Source organism: Maniola hyperantus, unplaced genomic scaffold (genome assembly GCF_902806685.2).
Source record: "Maniola hyperantus unplaced genomic scaffold, iAphHyp1.2, whole genome shotgun sequence".
Lineage (NCBI taxonomy): Eukaryota > Metazoa > Arthropoda > Insecta > Lepidoptera > Nymphalidae > Maniola > Maniola hyperantus.
In genome coordinates this window covers 8,704-28,398 of record NW_027188984.1, presented here as the reverse complement: position 1 = coordinate 28,398, position 19,695 = coordinate 8,704, and the positions used below count along the sequence as shown (strand labels likewise).

Sequence of the window (19,695 nt, the reverse complement as noted above, 5' to 3'; positions counted from 1 at the left end):
TCCACATTACTTGATTTTTCACTCACCATAATTGATGAAACATTGAAATACGTTAGGATGACTAAAATTTATAACTATTGTATTTTCCCAGGCGAAGCCATGGGCGAAAAAAGTGAGATTTTCCTGGAACGAAAAAAATTCGTCTTCACATGTTGACTCCAGGAAAATTCTAAATCTCACCTATCGGTGTTGCCAGACGCAACCCGAGTGTGGCCGCTCTCAGTTAGTTTGATCATGAAGCCAATTCATTTTTGAATATTTGCGGAACCTAAGGATATATTATAAGAACCGTTTTGTTAATGACTTAACAATAAACAAATGATATTATGGTTTTATTTAATTATTTTTGTTTTATTTTTACGACAATTGACAACGAAGCAAACGCCATCTATTGTGGCTCGAATGAACTCTGAACATCGACCCACGCGTAGTTCTGCACCTTGATGCTAGGTGGCACCAACATACTTTGAACAAAATAGATTTTAATTAAAAGCGAAACGCTAATTAGTAGTTCAAAATTTACAACGTCACAATACTTCCCCTCCTACGAAAAGGTTCAACAGGTTGAACCACGCTGCCCTCAGCGTCATCCAACAACTACTAACAATTTGCCTGAAACAAACAAACAAAAAAAAAACACAGAAATTACGCGTGAACGCACATCTACTACTAACAAGGAAAATTGTCTAACAAAATAAATATACTGAAAACAGTGTAAGGTTTTATACATTATACTTAACTACACAACCCTAACTTCTAAAAAGAATATATACAAAAAACTTCATGGTGTCTAAGACACTTGAGTGGAAACATCTTGGCATCATTCTTCAGCTGACTGATAGAATGCGTCTAGGCCTACGGTGGTTCACTCTTTTAAACTACCATCTTAATATTTGTTACTCAACAAATACGGAAAAACTGGTTGTGAACGGGTCCATCTGATATGGCAACCGTTCTCTATCCCATTCGGAAAAATAAAACCGAATCAAAATCGGAATATGAGAAAAAAAACGAAATAACTCTCCTAGAAAATAGATCTCGGAACAGAATCGGAAAAAATAACAGAAATGATCCATTATCTAGAAGGAAAACGAAAACAAAACACAAAACCCCCCCTTTTCGTTATCCCCAAAGTACGATATTTGCATTTTTACTTTCTCAACCGGTTGGTCTACCACAAGCATTCCAATCATCACATATTCATCCCTACATACATCCACTACATTCCTCCTCAACTGAACCATGGTAATGTAACTGTTAACTCAGAACATCACTACACTCATACAAATTCCTAATTGAATATTGATAACTTAAATATTCAAACAGTTTAGACCAAACTAAGTAATGGCAAATATCTACTTCTTAATATCCTTAATATGCCAAGTGCCTATTGGGTGGTTGTCAGCTACTCTAACTAGTTCATAAACCAAAGGTGACAAAACCTTGACAACCCTGCACTTTTCATACTTAGGTGCCAGCTTAGCTGCGAAAAAATTTGTAGCGTCGCTTTGTGGATAGGTCTTTTTCCACACTATATCCCCAACAGAATAGCTTGCAGACCTACGCCTTAAGTTGTAATGCGTTGCATACTCTGCATGAGCCTGAAACAAATTTCTCCTAACCTGACCAAATATGTCCTCCAAAGTTCCAAACTTTCCTGCGTATTCCTCCCTTGGAATTCCGGCCTCGTACTCCTTATCCGTGTCCTTATAGAAGGAACCATTTAAGACCGGTTCTCTAGCGTGGACAAGGAAGAACGGGGAGAATCCAGTGGATTCATTAACCGCACTGTTTATGGCGAACTGGACCTTGTACAGGTTTTCGTCCCAGGACCTGTGGTTATCTTTCACAAAAGCGGCTACAGCAGTCATAACAACCTTATTGTACCTCTCAACAAGGTTAACTTGCGGAGTGTACAGTGGTGTGTAATGTAATTTCGGAATATTATAACGCTTAATGAGATTACGGAATTCAGATCCTGTAAATTGGGACCCATTGTCCACAATCACAGTCTCTGGAACACTATGGTTCAAAAATACAAAATTCTCTAGCGCTTTAACAACAGCGGCACCTGTGGCACGCCGTAACGGAAACAACATTGTATATTTCGAAAAACAACACGTCACCACAAAAAGAAATGTAAATCCTGATTTAGACCTAGGCAAAGGTCCGACTAAATCAGCCGAAATGACCTGAAAAGGTCTCTCGCAGACTTTAGGCTTCCCTAGCAGACCTGGAGTGGCTGATGTCGTGTGTTTATACGCAGAGCAAGTATCACAATTCTTAACGTACTCAACCACGTCCTTATACATACCACGCCAAAAATATCTGAGGGATAATCTGCGATGAGTTTTGAACACACCAAAATGACCTGCAGTTGCATCTGCATGGTTTTGTTGCATAATTCTAAGGATGTCGTTCTTGTGGACTACCTCTTTCCAGTCGAACTCACTGAGAAGCTGGTATTTACATTTACTGTAACGATATAGTTTATCGTTCAAAATACAAAAATTCGGAAAATTTGCTGGATTGATTTTACAGCCATTAAATGTTTTGTCATACCAGTCATCTACCAAAACTTGTTGACTAGAGTTATCATTACGATCACCAACTACATCTACGTGTATGAGTCTCGACAAGGTATCCGGAACTACATTATCACAACCCTTCCTATGTTCGATAACAAAATTATACTGTGATAATCTACAACCCCATCTGGCGAGTCGTCCTGAGGGATTTTCTAAATTTAAGAACCACTTTAGGGATGCATGGTCTGTGATAATTGTGACTGGCTTGGAACCAAAATAAGCCTGAAATTTCTCCACTGCAAAAATCACAGCTAGAGCCTCGCGTTCCGTCGCGCTGTAATTCCTTTCGTTTTATTTAGGCTCCTACTGACATACGCAATGGGATGATCGCAACCATCGGTTTCTTGCGTTAGCATACCGCCAACACCATATGCAGAAGCATCACAATGTATTTTGAATGGTTTTTCAAAATTCGGTACCGCAAGAACAGGTGCGGTTACCAACGCATTCTTCAATGTATTAAATGCTACCTCTGCCTGTTCGCTCCACTCAAATTTAGGTGCGTTCTTTCCTTTACTCGTTAGTCTATTGAGTGGTGCAGCGATGGTTGAAAAATTCCTAATAAAGCGCCTGTACCAAGAACAAGTGCCTAGGAAAATCTTTACCTCCTGTGCAGTTTTTGGGGTCGGAAAGTTCAAAACTGCGGCAACTTTTCCAGGATCTGTGCGTAAACCAAATTCATCCACTATGTACCCTAAATATTTCAAAGAGTTTCTAAAAAAATTACATTTATCAAAATTTATGGATAGTTGAGCCATTTTTAGTTTATCCAGAACTCTGTTTAATAAAATTAAATGGGTTTCAAAATCAGCAGAACAAATAACAATATCATCTATATAACAAAATACTATTCCATTTTCAATATCACTACAAAAATTTTTATTAAATAACTGGTCCATTAACCTCTGCTGTCGTGCTGGTGCACCGCATAGGCCAAACGGCATGACTTTAAATTTGAATAACCCTCTACCAGGAACTGTAAAACTGGTTTTTTCCTGAGAGTCGTTAGCTAACGGAATTTGCCAGAAACTTGAACTTAAATCAATCGATGATAAAAACCTTGCCTCTTTCAAGCTATCTAGAATTTGTGGAATGTACGGTATTGAGTATGAATCCCCCTTTGTCACTGAATTTAATTTCCTGCAATCTAGGCAAAATCTCCAGTCTCCATTTGCCTTTTTCACTAAAATTGCTGGGTTATTCCAAGGGCTTTCACTCGGAGTAACTACGTCCATTTCCAGCATCCTATCTAACTCTTTACTTAAAGCTTCCTTCTTTTCGGGAGAAAGTGGATATTGTTTTATTTTTATTGGCAAGGCATCACCGGTGTCAATAACATGTTCAATTAATTTTGTTCTACCCAATCCAATTTTCGTTGAAGAAATATCTAAAAATTTATTTACTACAGACTGGGCTAATTCTTTCTGTTGAGATGATAAGTTTTCAAAAGAAGTGATGGTATGAATTTGTTCATTATCAATCGCACAAATATTGTAAAATTGAGAAGGTGCCTTAATTAATTCTAAATTATCAAAAATGCCAGGGGCTAACTGAAATGTTTTCCAAAAGTCACAGCCAAAAATAACATCCGCTATTATAGAGGGTACTACAAAAAATTTTATTATGTGAGTTACGGAATTATAAGTAATCGGAATAAACATATAACCCATGCAATCAAGTTTGTCTCCATTTGCCACTGAAAATGTGGTATCAATACTGCTATGCAGTTTATAACCGAATCTCAAAAAAACCTTGTGCGCCTGGTTACCCAAAATTGACGCGCAAGCACCGGAATCTAGTAAACCTGTAATCTCTAAACCGTCAACAAAAACCTTTAAATGTGGCCTAAAGTCTCGTTTATCCACTGAATACAGAACTGTGTCAGGTAAAAGGGATGTTTTGTTGTTAATGACCAAGTTCTTTACTTGTGTCTCTGCACAGTTCTTACTAATTAGTTTTTTGAATTTTTGTCCGGAGCGGGTTTACTAATCGCCTTTTTACTACAACTTGGACATGTCTTTACTGTAAAGTTCTGACGTCCACACGAAAAACATCTAATAAATTTCGGAACTGTCCTGCAAAATTTAAAGGAATGGTTACCCTTGCCGCACTTGTAACATAGTTGTTTATTTGTTTTCGTAAAATCAGTGCCTTTACTTGTATCAACCTTAGGTGCAGGTGTGACTGAAAAAGTGTTTATCTGTTTTGTCACTTGTTTGTAAGCAAACTCTGAACTTAAAGTTGCCTTACTGTTAGTAGGCTCAGAAAATAAGGCGGAACGCTGCCTCGCAGCCTCTAGTTTGCGACACTTTTCCTTCAACATTGCGACAGACTTAATGTCAACAAGAGCTAATTGTTCTGAGTAAAAAGGGCGAATATTATGTAATAAAATTTGTAACTTTTGTTCTTCGGAAAGTGGTGTTGACAACCTTGAAAACATGCAAAACATTACAGCGAAATAGATAGACACAGGTTCTTCAGAGCCTTGTGTTCTTGCTCGAATTTCACCTAGCAACCTGTAGTCATAATCTACTGCATCAAATTCCTCTAAAAATAAAGTTTTCAATTCTGACCAAGACGAAACTTGACATTTGTTGCCTCTGTACCATAACAATGCTCGGCCTGTAAAAAGATGAAATGCAGAAACAAATAATTTTCCATCTGAAACGCCATAAGATCTTTTATATTCCTCAACGCGTTCGATGAAACTGCGCGGATCACCCTGTCCGTTGAAATTTAACTTCCACTTGGCAACATTTTTATCACCAGTGCAGTCAACGGCGGTACTCTCGGAATCCAGTGATTCGTCGTGAGACGACTCATTGTCAGCATCTAATCTGGAAATCAAACTCTGCAACTTTGTATGTAATTCACTCTTCCTACTTATTAAGCTGAGTTCGGAACACTGTATTCTCAAAATTCTAAAGTACAAATGTGAAGCTAAAGCTTTAGACCTACAGAGGGCATGTCTATCTTTAGTGTCAGAACACTTTTTTAATAAATCTTCTAAGTCTTGAAGTTTTTTAGTAATAACCCCTAACTCACTTTCAGAAGTGAAATCCGTCTCTAAAATTGATTCAGAAGGAATTTCCTGAATTAATTGTTTTAACTGTTTCTTTAAACCTAGCACTGTAGGTGCTGGAGTTTCGGAACGAATGGATACCTCATAACACAATTCGTCCTTCAAAAGTGAATGAAACTGGGCAAAAGTCTGTTCCATTGTGTTAAGTCAAAACACATTTAACAAAATATCGAGCTTGTGTAACTGTCTATGTTTAGCCTTATACAAATTGGTTAAACACAAACACAAAAGAAGTTATTTAAACTATTAAATATACACAAGCAAAATACACAACAAAAACAATATTCTTAAGTCTATCCTAACCTATTTTATCAATTATGTTCCTATTCCAAAATATTGTTAATAATACAAGCACATATTATTACTATAGTAAACAAAATATAACAAAATAAAACTTCCCAAAATTGAATAAATGATTGTAAGGTGCAGTATCACCTTTATGAGTACACAGTGTGTTACAACCTTTACAATTACAAAAGTAAACAGGCAACAAAGTTGCAATGAACTCTGACTAGCATATTATCTTTCAAAAAAAAACAAAGAGATTGTGCAATGGTTTGATGGCTGTTACTTTACACTTTTAACACATAACCTAAAATACAACAAAATCTGTTTCTAAATGTCACTTTAAACTACCAGCATTCAATTAAACTTAACATGTTTTGTGTGTGAAGTAGCTTTTATCATAACCTTAACACAGCTCTAAACAAAATTTCAACAAAATAATGAAGTATCAAGTCACTGAAAAAAAAATTGTTCATAACTTCCTACTTGAACTTAATGTAATCTCTGAATATAGTTTATATATTTAGTTTCACAAGTTGTAACTCTTAGTATTTATAAATGTATGTGTGTAACTAGTTAACAGGACATAGCGTTTCAAAACTTTAATTATACTAAGTTACCGGAATTTTCAAACATAAGATGTACTTACTATTGAAAGCAATACCCAACAACAACTCAGTTAAGCAATGTTTATTACTAAACTGAAGGCAAACATTCACTTATACACCTCCAAGGTAAGTCGATAACATAATTAAACGGCATAAGCACCATTTATAATGTGTTAATTAAATAAGAAACAACCACTGTTGGACTATACTCAGAAAATTACTTAAACTATCAAACAAAATTTCTAACTATTAGTTATTATTTAGTTAGTTAACCATAAAAACAGCTTAGTGCTCTTTGCAATGTGTCACTACTTAGAAAATTGTACAATCAGCGGAGTACATTTCATAAAATTCACAAAATTTCTCAAAATATACTGAAATAACTATATAAAAAAACGTTCGGGCGCCATTTGTAAGGGTCGTAAATTGGGCGGAATAGAAATATACCCGGATACGGAATAATCTACCACCTTACAAAGATTAGAGGAAAAAAAAAAAATAATTTTAATTTACTTTACTTGATCTATCTACCTAGTAAAGAATAGAAGCTAGCCGTCGACTCCCTTGTAATGTATATGAGGTGTTATAAATGAAATTTGCTAGATGTTAGGCAAAATTGTTTTTAATGTAACTTTTACCGGGGTCGCTTAATACATAAGGATGGCTAATAATGCTTAGTTATTCTAGCTTAATGCCAAGACTTAATTTAGATACATTAGAATGCCTTAGGTAGATAGTACATAAATCTATGTTTTAAATTTAAGATGCCATTGGCATGGAATAGACAATGACACAGTAAAATTCATAAAATTGTTTCAAAATAAAAGCTCAGTAGTAAAGACAGGGTTCTTACTGTACACATACACTAAGAAGGTTCACTAAACTGTTGCAGGATACAAACACTTGCTTACTTGTAGGTGCGAAGACTGCAAGGTAGCTGGACGGCATCGGCCAAGATCCAAAACTCAATTTATTTGATTCTTCACCACCGAAATGTTTCATTACAAAGATTTTCACCAAGTCTTATCCATAGCAATTAAGTTGTCAACGTGAATGTGCAAAAGAAATAAATACGAAAACCGAAAACGCAAACGGAAAACTAAAACGGAAAACTGAAGCTAAACGTAAAACGTAAACGTAAACCCTGTAACAAAGAAAAACAAGATTATAATTTGTGCTGTGTGAAAATTTCGACACGTGGAATTTTCCCGATCAAACACAACTCACCTATTGAACTCCTGGCCACCAATGGTTTTCAGAAGTCCACCCACAACCCATTATCCTCATTTATTTGGGAAGATAAAATAACTGGAACTGGAATGAAATCATAAAATTAGGATTTTCTCTAACCAAACCGCCATTTTGTCGAATCCACATTACTTGATTTTTCACTCACCATAATTGATGAAACATTGAAATACGTTAGGATGACTAAAATTTATAACTATTGTATTTTCCCAGGCGAAGCCATGGGCGAAAAAAGTGAGATTTTCCTGGAACGAAAAAAATTCGTCTTCACATGTTGACTCCAGGAAAATTCTAAATCTCACCTATCGGTGTTGCCAGACGCAACCCGAGTGTGGCCGCTCTCAGTTAGTTTGATCATGAAGCCAATTCATTTTTGAATATTTGCGGAACCTAAGGATATATTATAAGAACCGTTTTGTTAATGACTTAACAATAAACAAATGATATTATGGTTTTATTTAATTATTTTTGTTTTATTTTTACGACAATTGACAACGAAGCAAACGCCATCTATTGTGGCTCGAATGAACTCTGAACATCGACCCACGCGTAGTTCTGCACCTTGATGCTAGGTGGCACCAACATACTTTGAACAAAATAGATTTTAATTAAAAGCGAAACGCTAATTAGTAGTTCAAAATTTACAACGTCACAGTAATTTTAAATTAGCAAGTACGTTACTTCGCGAGTCTGTAATAGTTTTAATAGTGCCAATTAAACCGATTGAGTGCTGGAGCCTGTCTTCTGATTATTGGGGAAAGCCTTGGTCTTCCTACACCACCATACACCCCCAAACTATGTACCTATTAGAGTGTATGTGTTTATATATACCTATATATATTTATATATATATATTATATTTATAGCTACATTGCGACTCCCCGTCTTAACAGTTCTATAAGTTCTTAAGTATGGGTTGCCTGGAAGAGATCACTTTAGTGATAAGGTCGCCCTTTGTTTTTTAAGTGTATCCTTATCCTGTATTCTTACTCTCTGTAAATCTATTAACAATAAAGTTATTTTAAATTAAATTAAATTAAGTAAGTAGGTACTTCATCATCATCATCAGCCTGTGGATGTCCACTGTTGGACATATAGGCCTTCTGATGTATATGCACAACTGTCTATGTACCTACGACGACCGAAGACGCACCGCCGCCACCGTCGCGCGAGTGCAACTGTAATAAGCCAGTAATAAACAGGTGTTTGCATAGCCCGGTCGTTTTACTTTATAACATTGGCGCCGAGTGCGGGATAGGGTATGCAAGACGCGTGCAAGGAAGTTAAGATGTCGTATATCGGAAAATTAGGCTGTTTTGATTATAAATCAAGTGAATGGGCCGTATTTAAGGGTCAACTAAATCAGTTTTTTATTGTTAACGATGTGACGGACGTTAAAAAGAGCGCAGTTCTACTGACGCATTTAACGGAAGATTCGTACCGTCTTCTTAGAGATCTCGCGCACCCCACTAAATTGGAAGATTATTCGTTCACGCAGCTAATATTACTACTCGACACTCATTTTAAACCGCGGAAGTGTTCGTATGCCGAGAGGGCAAAGTTCTACGGAGCGGTAATACAGCCAGAAGAGACCTTGCCAGAATGGGCGGCACGGTTACGTGGTCTGGCGACATACTGCAGTTTCGGCACTGCTTTGGAGCAGAATCTCACCGATCGTTTCGTCCTGGGTTTGGGTCCAGGTCCAGTACGTGACAAGTTATTCGAGCAGGACGCGGCAAACTTGAAACTGGCAGATGCATTAGACGTGGCGCAAAAAGCAGAGAGTGCAAGGGAGGCGAAGAGTATACCGACTACCACGGGTGCGGTCGTCATCAAGGAGGAACCCATTTATAAGGCGACTTATAAGAGCAAGAATGCCGGTGGTGGAGGCTCGCGAAGAGGAGGCAGTGAGGGCCGGTCGGGCCGGGCGTCTTCATCGAGCGAGCGGAATACTGCTCCAGGCTGTTTTGTTTGTGGGCTGAAGCATGCTGGAGAATGCAGATTTAAGGAATATAAGTGCAGAGGATGTGGTGTCAAAGGTCATTTAAAAAGGATGTGTAAAAGTGCGGTTTCACGGGTTCATAATATCGATAGCAAAAGTGAATCGGAAGCTATGTGTTGTGAGGAGTGTCAAAGTTTTAATATAAGGTATGTTAAGCCTATTAAACTTAATGTAATGTTAGACAGAGTTAAGATTGCTATGGAGCTAGATTCTGGATCGGGGGCATCGGTCATATCAGACAAATTATACTACGAAAAGTTTACAAGTTTCGCATTAAACCCATGTGCCCTGAGAATGTGTTTATATAACGGACATAAAATCTCACCATTAGGATATTTTGAAACAAATGTACAGTATAATGGCGAGACCAAAAGGATTAAATTTTTTGTTGTAAAAGATGGTGGTCCGCCATTATTAGGCCGAGATTTCATGTCTGCTTTTAATCTGGCTTTAACAGTGAAAGTAAACAACTTATGTGACGATACGGAAGTACAATCATTGTTGGAACAATTCTCTGATTTATGGCGCGATGAATTAGGTACTTTTAAGAATTTCAAGGTTAATTTAGTGTTAAAAGAAAATACAACTCCAAATTTTTTTAAAGCGCGTACAGTTCCATTCGCTTTAAAGGAAAAGGTCGAAAAGGAATTAGAGAGGTTAGTAGGCTTAGGCATTCTAGTGCCAGTTAGTAACTCCGAATACGCAACGCCAATCGTACCTGTTTTGAAAGAAAACGGTACGGTGAGAATAGCTGGGGATTTTTCTGTTACTTTAAATAAAGACTTAATAATTGACAAATATCCTTTGCCTCGAATCGAGGAGGTATTCGCAAAATTAGGTGGGGGGAAGCACTATTCTAAATTGGATTTAAAAAATGCTTACAATCAATTTGTGCTCAGTGACTCATCGCGTAGCCTAACAACAATTAATACTTCAAAAGGACTTTTTCAATATACAAGGTTGGTTTATGGTTTGGCAAATGCCCCAGCCATTTTTCAAAAATCAATGGAAGCACTCCTATCGGGCATCGAAGGGGTCAGTTGTTGGCTCGATGACATCTGTATAACAGGACCAAATAAAAAAGTCCATTTAGAACGACTACAAAAAGTTTTGAGTAGGCTGGATGATGCGGGATTGCGCTTACGAAAAGAGAAATGCGAATTTTTTAAATCTAGTGTTACTTATCTCGGGTTCACTATTAATAGTAGCGGGCTTCAGACTAGCGTAGATAAGGTGAAGGCTATATTAAATGCGCCGGAGCCGACCAACGTCGCGGGGGTAAAAAGATTCCTCGGTATAGTAAATTATTATAGGAGTTTCATTCCGAACGCGTCCGCCGTGATGGAACCACTGCATGAGTTATTGCGCGCTGGCGCAGAGTGGAAGTGGACGGAGCGTCAGCGCGCGGCCGTGCGTCACGTACAACGCGAGCTGGCATCGGAGCGCGTCCTAGCGCACTTCGAGCCGGGCGCGCAGCTCGTGTTGAGCGTGGACGCCGGCCCGGCGGGACTGGGCGCGGTACTCGCTCAACGCGATCACGAAGGTCGGGAACGACCCATAGCCTTTGCGTCTAGGTCGCTAGGAGCGAGTGAGCGAAATTATAGCCAAATTCATAAAGAAGCTACGGCCATAATATTTGGAGTAAAAAAGTTTCATCAATATCTGTACGGCCTCAGCCAACCTTTCATATTAAAGACAGATCATCGTCCGTTAGTGTCGATTTTTAATAACAAAAATGGCATTTCGGTAACTACGGCGCTACGTTTGCAAAGATATGCGATCATTCTTTCGGCATATAATTATGTAGTGCAATATACGTCCAGTGAGAATAATGTTGTTGCAGATTTTTTCTCTCGTGCACCGTTAAAAGAGACTTTATGCGAAAGTGATAGGGAATTTGATTCGTATGTGTCAATGAAATTTATAGACGCCGCCGTGCCCGCAGTCAAGGTAGAAGATATAATTAAAGCAACTAAAGAGGATAAAACCATTCAAACGGTACGCAAATACATGTCGGAAGGCTGGCCGAGAAAAATACACTGTAAATCTATTTTACCTTTTTTTCAATGCAAGGCGGACCTTCAATTCGAACAAGGAATTCTACTGCGTGGACATAGGGTCGTAATTCCAATGGCGTTGAGGCCGCGCGTATTAACAGAACTGCACAGTACCCACCTCGGAATCATTAAAAGTAAGAATAATGCGCGGGAACGATTCTGGTGGCCTAATTTGGATACAGATCTGCAGCGTTGGATAGGCGGGTGCAGATTGTGTGCTAGCTTGCGTTCCGCGCCGCCCCGGGAGCCACCGGCGCCGTGGCCGGCCGCTTCGGGGCCCTGGCAGCGCATTCACATCGACTATATGACTATAGGCCAGCGCGTATACCTAGTTGTTGTTGATGCATACAGCAAATGGTTGGAATGTTTGTACATGCAGAATGGAACGTCATCGCAAGCTCTAATTTCTAAATTGAAATATATTTTTTCCACATTTGGAATTGTGAACTGTGTGGTCTCCGACAACGACGCTAAGGTAAACTGTAAAGAATTTAATACGTTTTGTTCCAACAATGGTATCAAGTACATGACGTCACCTATTTACCATCCTGCGAGTAACGGGCAAGCGGAAAACTCTGTACGCACTTGTAAAAAGATGTTAAAATGTATATTGAGCGAGTCATCTTCTCAGCATATTGTACACGAAAAATTATTAGCATACTTGTTCAACTACAGAAATACTGTACACTGTACAACCGGAGAAACGCCCGCTAAGTTGATGTTCGGCCGTAACCTACGAACGAGATTAGATTTAATGTTACCGAGTGACAAAATAAAATATAATTTGAATTCTAATTGTGAAAGGAAAAGATTTTTTGAAAGGGGAGATATAGTTTGGGCTAGAAGTTACGGGGCAAGAAAGGAAAGTTGGGAATTATGTACAATAATAGATCTAATAGGAAATAGAATGTATAAATTACAAAAAGTAAATGATAATTCTAGTTATATTATCCGACATATAGACCAGCTTATTAGATATACCGGAGATACTTCCCAGGAATTAGGTGAAGTGATGTCAACATATTGTCCCCCTTCTTCTCCACCTGCCCCTAGACTATCATCTAACGGTTCTGTTGAGCACACACAGGCTCAGCAGTGTGCGGCGAGCCACGGAGTAGACGAGGCGGTGGCGATGGGGGAGGATAGTAATTTAGAGGATAATGTAGAAGAGGACGAGTGTGAGCGAGGGTCTGCGAGCATGCCCCCACGCGCTGATAGTTCCCCGCATCCTGAGATGCCACAGAGCCAGGCGGCGCCGGCACCGCCCGAGGAGAGCCGGGAGGCGGGCACGGTGTCCCCGCCCGCAGCGGTGATGGCACCGTCGCTCACACCCACGCCTCGCAAGCAGTTACGTCCCAGACGTAAGATAGATTATAAGTTTTAATTCAAATTGTAATTTAATTATTAATTTATTAGGTTTGCAAATTAAGGCGGAGGAATGATGTATATGCACAACTGTCTATGTACCTACGACGACCGAAGACGCACCGCCGCCACCGTCGCGCGAGTGCAACTGTAATAAGCCAGTAATAAACAGGTGTTTGCATAGCCCGGTCGTTTTACTTTATAACACCTTCCCTAAAGAGCGCCACCACACCCGGTCCTCAGCCTTCCTCATCCAGCCACTTCCCGCCAGCCTCTTACTTAAGTACTTATATAGGTAGGTATTTATTATTATTACTATTTATTAAAGGATCTTAGACTTACCTACTTAATATGAAGATGCAAACAAAATAATGTGAAAAAACTGCAAGGAGACCGGAGAGCGCCACCATGGGCTCTCGCACCGGGCAGCTCGATGTCCTTGTCGATAGCAGAACGTAGGCAGTGTGTTGTAAAGGTAAACACTGGCCGCCAGGGGGCGGGCGGCAACATCCGGGGCTGAGAGTCGTGGCTACCCTTGCAGTCGCCACGACTTCTGAACCGGGTGGTAGAGTCCCGACATCATCATAAGTGGCACATGGTGTCCTGCACGCGCGACCAGTGCCAGGCCCTCAGAGTCAGCTGTAGTTAGGTAGTCAGCAGGTAGGTAAGTAAATAAATAAATAAATATGCTTTATTGTTTACATTATTGCTAGTAACTAGTATGTACAATGTTATATCTAATATACTATCTAAACTAAAAACTAACAATAAACAAAAGGTCGCAAACTCAGCTTAGCCGAGCACTCCTCACAATGCTCGGCGCTGGTTTTCAGTTTGCGCCATAAATTTATATCATCAATCATCAATATCAATACCTACTTATAATAAAACTGTAACAGGTCAAATTCTGTACATTGAAGATATTTTGAAATTTTTTTTCGAGGGCACTCTATAATCGATACTGAACACAAAACTGTAATTTTTTTCATTTTTGTCTGTCTGTCTGTCTATCTGTCTGTCTGTCTGTCTGTATCACGGCCGCGCATCACGCTGAAACTACTGAATGGATTCCAATGAAACTTGGTACGATTTGAGGTCATACTATGAGGAAGAATATAGGATACTTTTTATCCCGAAATTCAGCATGGTTCCCGTAGGAGAGGGGATGAAAGTTAAAATGTATACTGAGTTGTAATTCATTAACGCGTAGTCCGATTTCATTCATTCTTTTTTTGTTAGAAAGGGGATATTTAAAAAATTGTTCCGTAAATATTTCAAGGTAATCGGTTTTTAACTGACTGTCAAAAAAGAGGTGGTTCTTTTTTCTACATCGATTTTTTCGAGGTTTCTGGACCGATTTGCAATTTTTTTTTAAATCAACAAAAAAGGTTTTCGTGGTGGTCACATAAAAAATTCTGGATTCAACTCCTTAATCCTGATGCTGCAGGGTTACTGTCCGCCTGAGTTATCAAGATTCAGGAAGAGTGAATTCATATTGTAGGTACCAAGCAACGACTTTATTCTCAGACTTCAAGTCTCAACTCCTCAACCCTGATGATGTAGGGTACAGCACTCCTAAACTATAATGTTTCAGGAACTGCGGATGATGCAAAATAATTTTAGGTACCAAGCATAGGCTACATCATTGAACTTCGGATCCTAACTCCTCAATCCTGATGCTGCAAAGTACTGAAGTCCTAAATCGTGGGGATTTTAAAAAAAATTAAAAAAATTGAATCGACTGTTAGGCGGAACGAAGTTCGCAGGGTCAGCTAGTTGATTAACAACAACGCACCGCGCCCGTTGCGTTATCGTTATGTATAAACTAAACCATAACAGTGACATAAAAAGAACAAACTAAACCAAAACAGTAACATAAAAAAGAACAAAATCTAAAAAATAGCAGTAAAAATAAATGTAAATATAAAAGTAAAATATAAGTATATAAAATATAAAAAATGTCCCTTCCCAGCTTAGCCTAAAGAATAAAGCTCTTAATCATTTAAAAATACCTATCAGTAATATACAGCAACATCATCTAGTGAACATATAATTATCTTTAAAGGAAAAAACAATATATATTTGTAATAATTTGCCTAGTTTTAATGGTACTAATTATTTACTGTAAATAAATTTAGCTGCCTCTATCTGGTCATTTAAGTAAAAATTCCTTAATTTATTTTTTATCGTAATTTCGCTTGTAGGAGTATTCCATTCACGGAGAGGAGGTGGGAGATCGTTCCAAACCTTTGCTGCAGCAAAACGAAAACAGCCCCTGAACCCTGCCTTTTTATGAGCAGGTACAGCAAGTTTTCTTTTATGTTGCACTCGAGTTGTGCCTCTGCGTAGTCTTTCATATACCTAAATACGGCGGTCGCTTATTAAATATTACTCTGTGAATCATCATTGCCAAGTGTAAGTTCCTACGTGATTTCATACGGAGGATTTTATGACTGTTGATTACAGGTGTAATATGGTTTCTTCTCGGAACGTCAAAACAGAATCTAGTGCACGCATTTTGTATGCGTTACACAGCTTTTTCAGTTTTTTTGAGCAGTCTAGGTCCATAAATAGCATCGCAGTAGTTAAAGGCAGACAAAATAAGTGACTCCACGAGTATCCGACGAACTCCCTCCGTCAAAAAACGTCTCACACCGTATAGTACTTTTAGCTTATAGAAAGCATTTCTTATCTTAATGTTAAGATGTTCAATAAATCTTAGGTCTTCATCCATGTATAGCCCTAAGTTTTTGCGATAGCCACATTCTCAATGGGTTCGCCATTCAATGGTAGAAGTAGATATGGTAGGGTAGGTACACGCACGGCGACTGTCAGGCGACTCTCAGAACGCTCGTGGAGAGTGGAGTGGAGACACATGGGGAAAGGAACCAAACCGAATCAACGGCTCTGCGTCTCGCAGGTTTCGATTTACGGCGGCTCACCCGGCGGTGGGCAGATATCGAGAGGCGAAGTACGCAATAATTACAGAGGGTGTCCACTGTCCACCGAGACCTCCACCACCACCACCTCTGACTCCGTGTAGCCCTTTACCATAAGTTAGCCATCGACCTACTCCGTGGTGTTGGCCGATATACCTACCATAGCATACATACCTGTAGGTAGGAGTCGCCAGTTCGTGGTACTATAGTACGCGGACATTATTCCGTGGCGTGGAGGCGGTGTGCGGGGTGCGGGGTGCGGGCGGCGGTGGGCGGGGCGGCCAATGGCGGTGCGCGGCGCGCGGCGGCGGCGCGGCAGTCTCGCTCGGCGCGCCGCCTCGGACGCATGCCGCGCGTGCCGCGACTCGCGAGTGACCCGTGCTGTGCGTAGTGCCCTCTGTGGAATACTCGATACTGTTTATAATTAACAGGTACCTGCGCAGTGAACTAACTCGGATCCCGACTACTTGAAGTAGGGACCTAAACTACCTAATTGATGATAGAACACTTAAGTACGTAAATACCATTTAAAGTTTCCCTTACCTACATAGATAATATCATCGTGGGTTCGAAAATTGATACCGATGAGCTGATACCTAGGCACTAGGCACTAGGCAGTGGGCAAGTGAAGTGTAGGTCCGCGAGTGAGCGACGCGACGGTCGTGCGTCAGGCTAGGCCAGGGCCAGGGCTAGGCCTAGGGCGGACGCGGACGGTCCACTTACCTAAAGGTAGGTACATATCTGGATTATACTCTGACACTGAAGTGTGCAAACTATCGGACGTGACCTAACCTTGGGACAGACTGGATTCTGGCTGAATGAACTAGGTGAACTATATAATACATTGTGTACAGCAGGCGGGGGTAGCGTGACGCGACGGCAGCCAGCGGTAGGTCGCGCAGCTGGGTAGGTACCTACTTAAGTACCTAGGTAGGTACCTAGTTACCTCCTTTGTTCGTAAATGACGACTCAAGTCACCCCTACATGGCTGCCGGCTCCGATATCAGAGCTCGATGGCTCTCGATCACTGTGGCCTTATTTATTATTTATACAGAAGGGGGAAATCCTCTTGGACACCCACCGGACTTTTACCGGCTAAACCCCCTTCTGTCTCCCTGTGTGCCGCGTGCCGTGTGCCGTGTGCTGCGTGCCGCGTGCCTCGATTGATCTCGTTTTGTCTTCGTGTTTCCTCGTCCTCCGTCGTCTGTAGTAGAGATTATTTTGTCCAAAAAGCTTGCAACGAGCATCCATTTCCACACGTGGTCCTGCTCTATCGTATTGTGCACTAAACCACTCATATTGACAACTTGACTGTCTGTCGGCAGTTGTGCATTATCGATTGGGTCGTAATCTCCTGAGAAGCATTGCGTCACACGGCAGCGGGCAGGCGGCAGGCGGCAGGCGGCAGGCGGCAGGCGGCAGGCGGCAGGTCGCGCGGCACCACAGATATACCAGATATGCAACTGGCGTGGCCCCCTCAGTCCCTCTCGCTCAAGCAGAGGTACTTACTTGTGAAATGTTATTAGTTACGTTCGTCGCTTCGGCTATTGTAGGTATACTGTACCGGGTGTTAAAAAAAAATTAATTATATGATAGAAATGAAACGGCGAAAATAGCACACGGTAGGATTTTAATAATATAAAAATGTTGGTACAGAAAACTACCGCGGCTTAGCTCATAGGTCGGCACACAACATTTGTAGGGTCGTGGTGTTACGTTGACTTCGGCCTTTGCCCTAGCGGCAGTGATGTGTACTCCCCTCGTGTTGTCGGCCTCGTAGTTGGTGTGAGGCCGGCAGTTCGGCGTCAGCGGATGTTGCCGTGGGCACCCGACGGTGCAGACCACGCTTTCAAATCCAAAGGTAGGTACTTGACATGGTAGAATTGCCGGTGTGGCGATATCAAAATAATGAATTGGCAAATACACTAAGTAAATTGTTAATACAACGGTTCAAATTAACTACTAGGGCTATGATTGTTAAAATAAAATAATTAGAATTAAAATTAACTAAGTAGGAAACTGGCGGTTGCAAAGAATGTATCGAAAGTTATTACGTTATTAGTTTATCTACTTGTTTTAGGTACCATTCAAAACTTACCCTTTTACGGGAGCACTTTTAGATTAATTACGTTTTATTTATAAAGAAAAATCAATTTTATTTTAAATTACGGAACAATGTAAATAGACAAAAACTTCGGCTCGCCACCAGAGCGAGCTCTCAACCGAGAAAAAGTCCAAAGGCCTCTTTCAAGGGCTTCTTTTGACAGCTAGCGTTTGGAAATGGGTATTGCCATTTCGCAACACCTAGGTACTTTTAATAAGAATGCAAATTAATAAAAAAAATATACTTAATTACGTTTAAAAATAAGATTTATAATAAAAGATAGGATAAAATAATAATATACCTAAGTAATAAATTCATGTAACGCTTCGTTACAATACTGCGACCCACCATTGCACAATAGGTAACTTCAAAAACAAAAAACAACAAAACGAATCAATTATTTACAAAAAGTGGCGTATTGCAGGGACGTTTAGCGTTCGGGATGTGGGCTATTACATACTCGTGCTTGTTTTTACCTTTCCCCAAGCCTTTCCCGAACTCGTGCGTTCTCTTTCCCAACTGTCAAAATAATGTCTATTAAAAAGAAAAACCAACCATGAAGTTTTTACTAAAAAAAATCATAGAAGGTTTTATGATTCATGCAAATATGGCGTCATTCTTATGGCGTCCCGCTAGGTAGCATACTTGGCCCGACTCTCTTTCTTGTCTTTATCAACGACCTCTGCAACCTTCAAATTCCAAATGCCTCCTTCGCCGATGACACAGCAGCACTGGACTGGACTCGAAGGAGCCGCTCAACTTGGTTTCGACTCTGTCCACGACTAGCTACTTTCTCATTCTTTAACTCTCAACATTACCAAAACCAAATTCATGACCTACTCAATACGTACTAATACTCAGCCTACAACTCTTTTAACCTTCAAAGTTCACTCCAATGTTTGCTCCAATAGGCTAAATACCAACTGTCATTGGGGCCGATTCTCTTGTACACAATCTCTAAACTAAACTAAATTAACAGGTCTAAATTTAGTGCCATCCTTTTTCACAAGCAACATTATGAAAGGGATAGCAATAGATTTAGACGAGCCATTTTAGTTTAGTTTAGAGATTGTGTACAATGGAATTAGCCACATTGTGACTCCATAGCTTCTACTGATAAAATTAAATATCTTGGTATTGTGCTGGATCAAAATTTAAAGTTTAAAGACCATGTCGATTTACTCACTAGCAGGGTGCGAAAATTAATTTTTATTTTCAAAAATCTACGAAGCATTGCAAATTCTACTGTGATCCGTAGTGTGTAGGGTCATGTGTCCAACAATGGAACACTAAAAATTCAAAGACTCATACACCTTTTGCTTTTACAGATAGAAGTCCAATTTTTTACAGATGTATAGGCAATTTTATTGGTTATCAGATGCCATTTATAGTTTTTTTAATTAATGTGCAATCAATC

At 39.9% G+C, this 19,695-nt stretch overlaps 1 protein-coding gene across 1 annotated transcript; it reads left to right on the top strand.

Annotated features, from left to right (window-relative positions):
* Nucleotides 1-8,921: 8,921 nt before the first annotated feature.
* LOC138404621 (uncharacterized) lies at nucleotides 8,922-13,365 on the top strand. Its single transcript, XM_069509187.1, has 2 exons — nucleotides 8,922-9,959; nucleotides 13,287-13,365. Exons 1-2 carry the CDS (start codon nucleotides 9,073-9,075, stop codon nucleotides 13,297-13,299), a joined length of 900 nt encoding a protein of 299 aa, XP_069365288.1. The 5' UTR covers nucleotides 8,922-9,072; the 3' UTR covers nucleotides 13,300-13,365.
* Nucleotides 13,366-19,695: the final 6,330 nt, after the last annotated feature.